General features: G+C 39.1%; 1 protein-coding gene and 1 pseudogene across 1 annotated transcript; both read right to left on the reverse strand.

Moving 5' to 3' along the window:
• Positions 1 to 4,001: 4,001 nt before the first annotated feature.
• LOC131326215 (aldehyde oxidase GLOX-like) lies at positions 4,002 to 6,005 on the reverse strand. The gene has a single exon (XM_058358902.1). It carries the CDS (start codon positions 5,814 to 5,816, stop codon positions 4,212 to 4,214), a length of 1,605 nt encoding a protein of 534 aa, XP_058214885.1. The 5' UTR covers positions 5,817 to 6,005; the 3' UTR covers positions 4,002 to 4,211.
• A 3,558-nt stretch (positions 6,006 to 9,563) lies between these two features.
• Positions 9,564 to 10,598, reverse strand: LOC131327895 (aldehyde oxidase GLOX-like; annotated as a pseudogene).
• Between the last annotated feature and the right edge of the window lie 3,669 nt (positions 10,599 to 14,267).

Raw genomic sequence — 14,267 nt, forward strand, 5'->3', positions numbered from 1 at the left:
ATCATACGGCAAACCATTCACTTTTTAACATTTTACTTGATTGCAGGTCTCTAATAGAGGAATTTAAAGCGGTGTCCATTAAGCATATCTACCGTGAATCAAATCATTGTGCGGATGCATTGACAAATTGACGCACCGATATCGGTGGGAGATTTTCATATCTACCCTTACATTCTAATTTGTATTGCTAATTTACTTTATGTAGATTTAATTAGGATTGTATACCCCCGATTTGTAAACTCTTAATTTAAGTTTATAATGCATCGTTGAGTTGCTTATCTTTTTCCTTAACTTTTGTTCTCTTGTCATTCACCTCTCTATTGGATGACTTCTTTTTGGGGAAGTTCTCTCAGCACATAATTCGATTGGGTTCTCCCTCTCATTGATTCTTGTTTACTCCTTCTCGACGTACCCTATCGAGTTTTTTTCTTAATAATTTTTTTTTTTGCCAATAAAAAAATGCATCGTTGAGTTAAAAAAAAGAAAAAAAGAGAGAGACCAAATAAGTAATCTGAACCCATAACTAGACTTTGAGGTCACTAAATAGTAAATACTAGAAGTGGCAAATGGGTACGAAGAACTAAACTCGACATGGATTCTCTCTTTGTTAATAGCACAGCTAAATACTCCAGTTAGAACGTGGTGAGCTATGAATAGGCCAACCCTGCATAGTCAAAGGCTTTTGCTCACATGCTTGGAGTCTCAACTGGACTGCACTTTGTAGTTCAGGTGTTTTGGGCCTGCCCAATACTCACCTCCAGTGCTTGGAATCAATTTACTTTTTTGTTGGGATAACGAAAAAAATTATGGGCCGGTCTCCCTTTTTTTGGTGGACTTCCCACGCACTCCAGCCTAATTTTAAAAAGAACCAACAAGGACGGCCCGTTGCGGAGGCAACTAGACTTAGATATAAATTAAAACATGATTAATACTTAATGGGAATTTTACACAACTCCTTAAGACCGGCCGGTAAATCTCAAAGTGTTCGGGTCCAACTTATGCACAATTTGACTAATTTCGGGAAATTCACCCGTCGCTCCTTTTGCGAGGGGTCCCAATTTGAATCAAAGCAAGACTCTGTATGGACTACGCTGAGCTCATCCCCACATAACTTATAGTTCCTGAGAGATTTCAAACAAAAGACTTTATGAAAAAGCAAACCCTTAAGTCCGAGATCTTGACCACTTGGCCAACCTTTTGGGGTTTTGGAGTCCAAAACTTAGCTTCATCGGCATAAATGAGATACAAAGCTTAACACATTTCTGTTGAACTTGTTCAATTGGCCTCTTCCCAGTATTTTTTGTGTACTCTTCGATCCTTATCCTCCCATCCTCTCTATCTTTCTTATATCTTCCTCATCATTACCATCATCGTCCCCATCCTGCCCATTTTGATCGTCTCTCTTTGTATCTTCCTCATCTTTATCCTCCCCCATCCTGCTCACATTTCTTTGTTTTCTTTCGCATCGATCCCTCGTGACTATTTATTTTTTTTGTAACACTGATGTATCTAGCTGATCACCGATTCATATATCTAATTAATCAAACTAATTTTCACATGAACTTTATGATTCACGGAATCTAAAAATTGAACGGTTCTGCATTTCAGTTAGACGCCAAATTGACCTAAAATATTTGAACCACATGGTATCGATCGTCCAAATGGTGGTTGAAATAGGCATTTTGTTTAAGAGTTTTTGGTAACTTTGAGCCGAATTTTAAGTGGACCCCAAACATCTTTTGAGTTGAGTTCCACTGGGATTAGATACTAAAGGGGTTTAAACCGTGGAAAGAATGAACAAAATTCATAAAGAGATAAATAAAAAAACGTCTCTCAAAGTGAGAACGATCGAGAAGGTTTCCCCCAATTCTAAACCATCATATTAATTAACCTAAAAAGGGATAATTAACTTACAAATAGCAGCGGAACTTCGAATGGAAATAAATAAATAAACTCACATTTATTCCATCATCCTGCTACAACATTATTTACATAGCCCAAAACCGAACACTACTTAGAGTTGTGCCTTTATTATGTGTGTAACATACATAGACTTCGAACATTTTAGAAAATAAAATTTATAACATAAATAGACTTCAAATTAACATCTTGGAAAAACACATTACGAAACATTTTCATTATAACGTATCGCTCAACACACAAACATCTCACTTCATAACATAGAAAAACCAAATCACATTTTATAGAAAAGACAGTTCATAAAATTTTCCATTTCAAAGTATGAGGTGACTGACACTCCTTAATTTGTGCGTCAAAAAATGTCAAGTTGACTCCTTTAAATCCTTCTCTTGTTCACCGATTCCTACATATTATATATGCACGCATATCATTCACACAGAGCTCATGAAAAAACCAACACTCACTTGACGAATTTATGTGAACAAACCATAACGAGTTATGTCTTAAAGAATTTTACCACATAAAGATGACTCATATTGATCATATGCTATCAAAAAATTTCAACAATTAACGAGGTCAAGACCTATGCTCATGAATTATAAGAATAAAGACTAGTTATGCAGAATTCAGTACAATCCGTAACAGAACGCGCGCAGCTTAGTAAAAGAATTGTTTAACACTATTCCCCATGAATTTTACTCTAATTTTTTGATACAATCTACTAGACACATATGGGCACCTCAAATAAAAATTATAGAATATAATAAGGTGAGGAACTAGGTCAAACACACCCAAAATTAAAGACCAAAACACAGATTTAGTAGTAACAGCAAAAATAGAGTGCAGCTTAGTGTGTGATTTTTGTAGACTTCGTTTTAAGAAATTTGAACTTGAAATCTTTACACAACATATAAGACTCATAGAGGAACATTCAATAAATATTTCGTAAAATTATGAGATGTTTTACTATGTCAAAAATTCATGACTTTAGGGTATAAAATTAAGTAGATCTTTGGACAGAATTTCTTCAAACTCTCCTTTTTTTTTCAAAACGAGGGCTTATTCTCTTCTTTTACCAAACCAAACTATAGAAATACATCATCTAAACAATATCATTGCATAATTTCAAGCAAATTATCTTATATATTCTCTAAGATGCATACTTAAAGATTCATGCTATACAAGAAAACTCATCACTTCTACGTTTAGATCATGGATTGCGAGATCCAAATACTTGGATAAGAGATGGAATTGAGGGTTAATTTAGCTCTAGGAACTTCATTTGGTCCTAGATTGAAACATTAGAAGTAGAAGATCACTGAGGTTTCTTGAATTCTTGGGAGAGAGAGAGAGAGAGAGAGAGAGAGAGAGAGAGAGAGAGAGAGAGAGAGAGAGAGGAGATGGCTGATATTTTTCTCTCAAGGGAGAAAAATTATCCTATTTGGTGTGGTCTAAAATGTTTCATATGGTGATACATGAATTTGGTTAAATACAATTATTTTACCATATAAAATTCTCATCACATAACACATAAATTATATACATGGCATATAATGCAGACATAACTTGTGTGTGTCACAAAGCACGTAGAGGACACGTAAGCATTTAATACGGCATAATTTAACATCTATGATTAACTTATACTTAGATAACCATAATTAATTACCTTAATTAAACACCTTAGGTGTTACAGTAAATTGTTACATTTATTTGCGGCTTTGTGATGTATTCATAACATACGCTATAAACCACGATGGATGGTGATAAATTCCTCGCATTTTCGTGGATATCATGAAAATAATACCAGAACATTTTCATAGATGCATGATCGATCGATTGATACAACTACCAAATTATGGCCGTGTATATATAATAAAAGATCATATAACCTTGCATTCATATATCCATGTTAAAAGGAAATATATATAAACTAGTGCTTAACTTTTTATAGATGCTTACAAATTCTTAAGCCAGTTCTTTTATTATTAATAACATTTCTTTTGAATATATAAACAGGTGTTAGATTTTTTAGAAAAGTTCGTTGTACAGTAATCAATCAACTACCAACGAAACTAAAAGAATTGGACAAATATAGACCACATTTTCTTATTTTTACGTGCAGGATACAAGAGTGAAACCAAATCTTAACAACAAATGTGTTTTATCAACACTTTCGCAATAACTTCTTGAAAACATTGTCGAGACGACATAAACAAATAAAAACAAAAGGAAGCCAACATTTGAAGACGCTTGGAATTAATACATTTACAGATGCATACACCAGCAGTTGTTTAGGCGATCAACTGGACCCAATTAGCAGCACTTGGCACTCCATTGTTAACCACAAACATCATATAGTAACTTGGCGGCGCCACATTCCCGCTGGGAGGTGACGTACACCCAATTTGGTACGTAGTACCGTTCGGCTGGGGACCGGTGATAGCCAAGTTTACCAATCTCTGCCCTTGTGAAAATGAGTGTGTAGTGAAAGGCGCACTTACGAAATTCACCGCCACTGTCCCACCCACCAAATTCGGCACCGTTATAAATACCTCAAAAGACTGTCCGTACCCAACCGTTGTTGGTGCTGTAACCACCTGCGGCTGATAATTTGCGTTGTCTGGTGCCAAATACCCCGGCGAAAACGCCTCGATAGCCAGCTCCGTCGGGTACTGCCCGTCGTAAGTGTAGTAGTAATGCGTGTTACTTCCGGCGAGCAAAATTCTCCCGTCGGGTAATAAATTCGCGGTCGAGTGGTACAATCTGGGGATTGTACCAGGAGTTAGTGGGGTAAATCGGGATCCCAGAGGTAAGTCGGGTTGGTAAAGAACCGGGGTCAAACACGGGTTCGTTGCCAATCCAAATCCTTGTGACCCCGCCTGAGCTCCGTTGATGATTATTACTTCTCCTGTTGGTAGCATCACCATGTCCCCCATGTTCCGAACAATCGGCATGGTATCCATCTCCCAAAAGGGGTTGGGATCAGTCGCCACAATCCGCCCACAAGTCGCTTGGGCAGGTTCATATATAGTCTGATTAAGGTAGGCATTGTACTGAGACCCACCGCAAATGACAATTTCCGCCGTGGAATAGTCCCCTTCCAATGCCAGCATAACAGAGGATCCTGCAGACGGGTAGTTACGTGGGCCCCCCTGCAGCGGAGGATAAGTTGTTACAATCACGTTTGCATTGTAATCGTATAGCACGGCTTGAGTGTCATCAAATATAAATAGATGTCCGCTGGGGAGAAGGTGAACGTAGGGATACAAGTTATCCCCCTGGTCATCTGCCGCCTGGCCAAGGAACGGGAAATAGACCGCGCCGCCAGATCGCTGTGGGTAAAACTCCAAGGTGTTGACGCTGATGCCCCCGATTATTATGATAGTACCATCGGGGAGTATCTGATTTGTGGCGTACCAACGCCCATCGTACAACTGGATGTTTTCAAGCTCTACCCAATTGCAGTAGGAACCAGCATCGCAGGGGGTGAACATTCGGAACTTCTGGGTGCCGTCGTTGAAGCCGCCGGTGTGGAGTAGGGTGCCGTCAGGGAGGTATTGGCCCGAGGAGCACCACGTGTCAGTTAGGATCTCGAGGGGGCGGATTGAGTTGCTGTAGAGGTCGAGGACAGCGGAGTGGGCGTAGCAATCGTACTGTAAACTCTGGTCGTTTGCGTCGTAGCGGCATGTGCCGCTTGGGAGCATTAACTGGGACGCGCCGATGTCGGTCCGGTCGAGGAGGACGACGTTGTTGTACCTGGTGACGACGGTGTGCATGGAGGAAATGCCGGCGTTTTGAACCAGGGTTGCCCACGTGCCCAGGTCCTGGGCACTTGTTGGGATGATTGTGAAGGCCAAGCAGAGGAATTGTAGACACAAGAAGATGGGAGCGCCCATAGTGAAAGGGAGGGAGGGAGGGAGAGAGAGAGAGAGAGAGAGAGAGAGAGAGAGAGAGAGAGAGAGTCTTCAGCTATGTGTAACTACCGTTATTTGAACTGAGATATATATAGAGAATTAGAGATAGGAGGAGGGAGAAAGTGCTGCATGTGAAATTGTGTAATCCCAACTGGGATAGGTGTTAAGGATTCTCATACACTCACCGACCAAGGCAAAACATGGGTTTTATTGAGTTTGTGTGCTACGTGATGTCACTTTAAAACTCTTTCCAGATAGTATAAAAATAAACAACCCTCTTTATGTCAACGTTTTGTTTTCTCTGTATTTCTTCCTCGCAACATCTCTCTGGGAACCGAAAATTGAACCCGTTTTAATTTTTGAAACCATTCGAAATTGGAAGAAAGCTAGGGATGGGGTCAATAGTGGTTTCTTCAGTTAATAGACATTTTTTTTTATTGGCAAAAGAAATTTATTAATCATTAAAACGATTAAAATGATCCAAAATATATGACATCACTACGAGGAGAAACTGACATTCCAACAAAGTTGGCACCTCCGTCCTCGACATTCATTTGCCCCTATCAGTTATAGACTTATAGTTATATATTGAAAGGAAAATTGCAATGAAATTTAGTTCATAGTCAATTTTGGATGATTTTCAAAATTTGAAAGAACGTCGGGTTCCACTTTCATAGATTGTTAAATTTCTTTTGTTCTTTTTCGGTGGAATAATTTGTCTTAAGAAATGTGTTGTGCTTTTTGTTTGACTACGGAATGCAAGAATATTGGTAATTTTTTTTTTTTTTGTGGTTGAAATTTTTTCCGTTATAAGGCTTAGTTCCGCTTAGACTTTTTGGCTTTACAAAAAGCCAAAGCCACATTGTTCCTCTTAAAAGTTTTCTCCACAACTTATAGACAACCCAATCGAGCGCCCAAAACAAAAAAAAAAAAGTAAAATGTCCATTTTGCCCCTAGTACGTTTTCAACCCTCAGCCGATTCTACGACCAGGATTTTCAAGTAAGTGCGATTCCAGATAGATCTGGTTCTTCACATACTTTCTTGGATTGTTCTACCTTTCACCTGAATGAATGTTTCTCACACGCCCATTTGTTCCGATTTTTTATATATTTGTAGTGAACTTTCAATTTTTGGTTCTATTTGGGTCTATCGCTGTAAATGGAAAGGCAATTTTTTGCTCTAGCTGAAATTTTTGAAAGGATGAAAATGGATTTACAGTATTCCTAGTCAAACTCAAAGAATGCTCCTTGTTCGGATGGGTTTTTGAGAATTTTCGGGTTTGGTTTTTGGGATAATTAGTGGAGAGAGAAATTAGAGTAATAATTAGAGATATAAGTAATAAGTGGAAAGAGATAGAGAGAGAAATGAGAATAATGATTTGAGATAGTGGTAATGAGTGGAGAAAGAAATGAGAGTAATTAATGAAAATAAGGGTAATTAATATTTTTTGAGTTGGAATTTTTTTTTTCCAAATACCCATCCGAACAAGGCAGAGTATTTGATGTTGTGGGCTGAATAGACACTGAAGCTAAGACAAACAACATTTAAATAACATATGAGAATAAATTCTTTACACTACCAGTGTAAATATTTGTTTCCTTCAATTCAATTATATTGCGTCACGTTGCAAAACAGTGGTCCCAATCCATAAAACATGACGACGTAGCACAATATAATTAATTTGAAGAAAACAAATAGTTACACCGACGGTGTAAAGAATTTAATCTCTTAACTTATAAGTACACTTATAATAATTAATTAATTAATTAAAATCCCAAAAAATCCTTAGCGGAACTCATGTAACTCATTGCAATATACTCCTCTAGCCTAGTTGTGGACGGAGTCCACTGATGTGGGTCCGATGACTCACACCCGCCAACGGTTTGATTTTTTTTTTTAAATTTCCCGCTTAATTTCTAGTGGAATGCAGTTCTCATCCGCTGAGAACATCCGTGAAAATACGAAATCTTTGGAAACAACTACCTTAAAAGTCGGACAATAAAAGATCCTTACAGTAACTGTCTCTGTAACGACCTTCTTTGTGGAGTACTAAGACTCCGTTCCAGAAATTTTCTTAAAAAATAAGCAACTTATTTTACATTTTTAAATTCAAAAATAATGTAAATGAAAAATAATTTTTTAATTTTTTTGCATCGTATAAAAGATCTCATCGAGATCTTTCAAACAAGATCCATAATGCGTATTTTTATATTTCAATAAACCCATAATTTTTAAGCTTGAAATTGTCTTCTTAAAAAATAAGGGCTTAAAACCCGTTTTGGAACGGGACCTAAGTTTTATTGATTGCTTCTCGGCCGGCAACCTTCCAAGCAGTTAAAAGTGTCGGTTGTGCAAATTTTAAGTACTTGAAGCTGTCGGTTGTGCAAATTTTAAGTGGCTCAAGATTTGGAAATATTATACTATCTTAGTAGAAATCGACCTTCCAACTATTTGAGGAATAAACTTTTTGGAAAGAAAGAATGTCTCATGCACAACTAAAACCATTCGGGTTACTTATTTGTCTATATATTTGACGTTGCCGCCATACGTACGAGGATGGTGATAGTCCATTCTTCCTGCAACAGAAAACCATTATCCTCAACGACTTTTCAAATTTTGAAACCATTGCGCAATAGTATCATTATCAACGGTAGCAGTTAGCAAATACATCACCCTCAATAGCCGAGTCATATCCACAACAGCATCAAAGAATAAATTTTCCTAAACCACCGCGTTTTCTTATCAGACTTTTTAATAATAAAATCTTTCACTAAAAAATATAGAGTATACATATATAAAATGTAATTAATCAATAGTCTAATCAAAAGCTAAGAATACTGGTAGAGAGATTATGAGGGAGATTTAGTGGACAATCGCCTCTGATCTCTCGGGAATTGCAAGTAGATTCAAAAAAGAATATCTATCTGTGACCTTACATTTTAGGGCAGAACTTGATAAGTATATGGACTAAGAAATTAACGTCTTAATATCCAATCTATAACTTGATTCTTGAGGATTGAAGCTCAAAGACCTGAACAATTAAAAGAGCAACCAATTTGGTCAATAAATGTCCTAATGGTTTAATTCTTTCTAAAAGGAACATTTTTTTTAACTGATAGTGGTATTTTGATTTTCCAAAAAATTATACAGTATTGATTTCGTGGAATCCCATACAAGTATAGTTGTCACGAACATTTCATTCTCGAAGGAACGCTTTTTTTTTTGAAACAACAAAAATATATTACTATAAAGGAACGCTTTTTTTAAGTGATTGGATATTAATTATTCAAAGGATGATGTAGTTTTGATGTCTTAAGCCCTAACCTCTCATTGAAATGCAGTTGTCATGTAACGGAATGATATACTCCTTTCACTATAAAAAGACTGTCCGCTTTGCAAATGAGAACTTAATTTAATGCATTTTTTGTCAAAAAAATTCAAAGTTTATCTATCTATATATCAAAAGAACTCGGTGATATCTAGTAACGTTCCCACTTCGTTGCCAGAACAATTCGATGGCAACAACTCAACCAGACTCGTAAATTAAAAATGACTTGGATGAAGAGAGAGAAAAGTAATGCCATTATTGCCGCCACTTTTTGGAATGAATAAAAAGAGGAACCTACAAGATAATCTACATCATAAAAAATTAATCAGGACTCTATCATTGAAATGGACCCTCCCAAAATCTAGTGTAGTAATAACCGATAAGTTAATATCTGAAAAAATCAGGAGATTAAATTGACCCAACTAGCGACACTTGGTACGCCCTGGTTAACTGCAAACATAATATAGTACCTCGGCGGTGCCACCATCCCATTGGGTAGCATCGTACACTCAATCCTGTATCGTCCACTATACGTCTAGCGTTGCACTCGTGACAACCAACTTTACCAATCTCCGCCCTTGAGAAACTGAATGCGTGGTAAAAGGCGCGCTGGCTAGATTCAGATAAGAGCAATAAATCAAATAGGCTAAATTTTCTATATATTTCTAAACCTTAGAAGAGGCATTATATAGGATTACAAGATGTACTGCACTACACTAGTTACGTAGTACACAAAGCTAAATAAGGAATACGCGTAGTACAAATAGCTAAGTAAGGAAAAGAATAATATTTACACGATTCACGCCAACAGATTCACCTCCACTATCCCAACCACCGGCAACAGTACTAGTATAAACATCTCAAAATCCTTCACGTAATGCACCATTTCCGGCATCTCCACCACCACCGGTCTCAAATCGCAGGGTCCGCCACCATATACTCCGGCGAAAATGCCTCGATTCCCAGCTCCATCGGGAAATCCCCGTCAAAAGTGTAGTAGTAATTTGTGTTACTTCTAGCGAGCAAAACTCTGTAGTCAGGCAATAAATTCGCGGTCGAGTGGTACAATCTGGGGATTAAACCGGGGTTTAGCGTCATAAACCGGGATCCCTCAGGTTGGTCGGGTTGGTATAGAACCAGGTTCAAACATGGGTTTGTCATCAATCTATACCCTTGCATGCGTCCTAGCTTGAGCTCCGTTGATGATTAATACATCTCCTATTGGTAGCATCACCATGTCCCCCATGATCCGAACAAACGGCATTTCCTCCATCTCCCAAACGGGATCAGGTAAAGTCGCCACAATCCGTCCGCAACTCCCGAGGGCCGGACTATCCGCATTTTGACTAAGGTAGGCGCCATATAGGACCCCACCGCAAATGACGATGATAGCCGCGGAATAGTCCCCTTCGAATGCCAGCATGGGAGTGACCATAGTAAAAGTGAGAGAGTGTTCAACTATGCATGCCCACCTTTATTTGGAGAGAGAGAGCGTGCAATGTCAAATGTGACCATGTGGGGGCTAAGAGCATCTCCAACGGGAGTTGTCAAATCTGATGTGGAGCTTGTAACGGTAATATTTGACACTAATTGACAAACCAACCCAGATGTCTTCTGTTAGGCTAAATCCTACGTGGCTTTTGACATGGATGAAGGGAGGAGGAAGCATGCCAACTTTGACTACCTACATCTTGCTTGCCAAATTTCAAAAATGACTATTTGGATTTTGACATTAAGAGTTGGAGAGGAATAGTTTGATGTTAAATAAATAGAATTTGGCACAAAAGTTGGAAAGGAAGGCTTTGATGTCATATTGAAAATGCCAAAATGCCACGTAAGCTTTCAAAAAAAGTTTAACATCTTCAATATGAAGTCATGGGTGGGAGATGCTCTAAGTTGATTTTGGCTGACCATGAAATTATTTTTCATGTTGTACAGAAGAGAGTTGGATTCTAGCTGAACTCAATGCTGATGATGACCCAAATAGGTGTGAGTTTAATGGGAGGTGAATGTTCCCGTGGATAGTCGCATGAGAGCGTTAAGTGGTTTCCCTCCTAGCTGCTTCTAACTGTTCTTTGTCAGTGTTAATTCTATGCTAGCCGATTCTAAGTGGATTCTCATCCTTTCGAGTGCGGTATACCTCATTTGTTGTATAAACAAAAAAACGCTGATGATAGAGATCCAGTGATGTGGGTCCAACGACTCTCACCAACCCACCGGTTGATTGTCCTTTAATTTAGTTTTTGTGGGTTAATTTCTAGTGGATGATTGTCGGTTTGGCCCTACAAAAGTGTTCTCATCAGCTGAGAAGATCAGGGAAGATAATATAGGAGTATATTTTTTGGAACTTAGGTTACCACGTTCGGCTAAATAAGCGAAGTGGTTTATTTTTTTATCTTTATTCAAATTTTTTTCGTATTTATAGTTTTTCGTCAATTTTTTGAGAATTATTGAATCGTCATGACGAGAAGAATTTAAAAAGTAAAAAATTATAATCGAAATCAAAAAAAATTTGAATAAAAACGAAAAAATTGGCTTATTGGCTTATTTTCGTCTTTATTCAAAAAAATTGATTTCGATCATAATTTTTTATTTTTTAAATTTCTCTCGTCATGACGATGCAATAATCCCCAAAAAATTGACGAAAAACTAACAAATACAGAAAAAAATTTGAATAAAGCCAAAAAAATAAGTCACTTGGCTTATTTAGCCAAACGGGGGTTGCGGGGTTGTTTAATAACCTGAATTCAGTACTTAAAACTGAATCAATTAAGTAATAAGTGATTCAGTAGGTTTGATAACCACATTTTACATTACTTAACAAATTAAGTGCTACTTAAAATATAGGCTAAAAAGTTGAAAAAAAATTAAGTAGCTTTGAGCTACATAATTCTGGCTAAATTTTTGTGTACTTGCATTCAGCCACCATACCACCACCAAGCCACCACCACTCCTACAACCACTCCACCACAACCATCACCGCTAGCACTCCACCACCACCACCACTACCACTACCACTTCACCACCATCACCATCAATCCTCCACCACCACCCCCACTCCACCACCTCCACCACTCTAGCCCACCACCACGTTGCCACCACCGCTACCACGCCGCTGCCGCCACCATAACACCACCATTGCACAACCACCACCACTCACCACTACACCACCACCACCACATCGATCGCTACCACCACTACCATGTTGCTGCTGCCACCACCTCGATCCATAACGCCACCATTGCACAACCACCACTCCACTGCCACCACTCATCACCACCACTGCTTCCACCACTACACCACCACCAATACCACCACTACACCACCACCACACTACCACTACCACGCCGTCGCTGTCGCCGTCGCCGTCGCCACTACCACAACGCCACCATTAATTGCACAACCACCACTCCACCGCCACCATTACACCACCATCACTCACGTCAGTGCCACCCCACCATTACACCACCACCACTCTCACTCCATTCCCACCCTCACCACTCCCCCACCAACACCCTCACTCCATCACCACCAACCTACCACCACAACAATCACCACTCCACCATTACCATGAGTATATTGTGACCATTAGTAAATTAAGAGAGAATCGAAAATAAAATTAATTCATTATTTTTTTAATTCAATGGTTAATATATTTATCAAACAGTTTTTCAGCTTAAAAAATTCTGCATTCTGCTTTCAGTACTTAATTTTCCAACTTTCAGTTTCAGTTTTATCAAACAGCCTCTTCGTCAAAGCGAGAATTTTTTGGGTGCCGGGCTAGTACTACACATGTGGTACTCCGTTGGTGATCCAAGCCGTCCAAACGTCTTTTAAACGGCCCAGATTTTAGAAAGAGAAAAAGAGGAGAGAGAGGGGTTGGGTGAGGGGAGAGAGAGGAAATAAATCTGGGGCGTCAAAAACACATTTGGACTGCTGGTATCGCCGACGGGTACAGCCACTTGGTACTCGCTCGGCACCCAAAAATTTGTCCGTTAAAGCACTGTGCTGTCGCGGAAGCTACAGGAGAGGACAGATGTGATCGATTTTCCTTCTCCTGTTCTTTTTTACAACCAAGATCCATTGGGGTCGGGTGGTGGATGGAGGTTTGCTTGGGCGGCAGTTTTGTAGGTTTCAATCTGCGGCGGGTTTGGTCTGTTGTGGCTGTGATGTTTGGTTGGCAGGCGCTACGGCAGCGGTGGTGGTGAAGACAGCGGGGGTTGGTGCACTCCTCTAGGGTTAGGGTTTGTGGTGAAGACGGCGGGGGTTGGTGCACTCCTCTAGGGTTAGGGTTTGTGGTTTGGGTTGTATTTAGGTTTTTGGGCTTTGCCATTTAGGTTTTTGGGCTTTGCCCTTTGGGTTTTTGGGTTGTTTTGGGTTGTGTTAATTCTTTACCAACCCAGGCCGTCTGGGTTTTTTCCCTGGTTTGAACTCAGCCGGTTGGGTCTTAATCAGTTTCCTCTGTGTGGTTAGAAGAAGAAGGTCATAGATGGTCAGGCCGGTGTATTCATGACCCTAATTCTGTACTTCGTGTTATGAGTTAATTAAGTTTTCTTTTTGCCGTTTCAAGAAGAAAAAATTCTATTAGGGTCTTGAAATCATTTAAGAATGGAAACAGCAAACCTTCATCGCTATCTATGTGATCAGTTATCTTTCTAGGTTTTACTGGGTACGGCGTTTATATCGCCTTTGGTCAACCTTCTCAACAAATCCATGCATGGGAGGAAGAACATATGGACTGATTAAACCAATGAGGAAACCCCAAAGGGTTCGCCTGGTAGGTTGGTGGGGTTTGCTCTCCACACAATTGACCAGAGTTTGATTCTTGGACTTAGGCCGTGAGAAAGTAATTTCTTGTGAATCTCTTGGTCCCGGCATAGATGGTTTGTCCGAACACCCTTGATTGTCTAGCCAAAAAAAATGAAGTAATGAGCCTCCCAATATGGTTTGGTTTATTGCTCTTTCCGGCTGTGCCTATTTCGCTTTAGGAGGTTGGTTCAAAAGTATCGTTACGTAGTGCTCCATGCTTTTTTTTTTTAACCTTCACAAATTAGTACGCAGCTCAAGATTAATTGTTTGTATGTCTCACGGTCTCACTTCAATG

This window comes from Rhododendron vialii, chromosome 5a (assembly GCF_030253575.1).
Source record: "Rhododendron vialii isolate Sample 1 chromosome 5a, ASM3025357v1".
NCBI lineage: Eukaryota > Viridiplantae > Streptophyta > Magnoliopsida > Ericales > Ericaceae > Rhododendron > Rhododendron vialii.

Coding starts and splice junctions, on each gene's coding strand:
- LOC131326215 (XM_058358902.1), bottom strand. CDS start 5,816: ATGGGCGCTCCCATCTTCTTGTGTCTACAATTCCTCTGCTTGGCCTTC.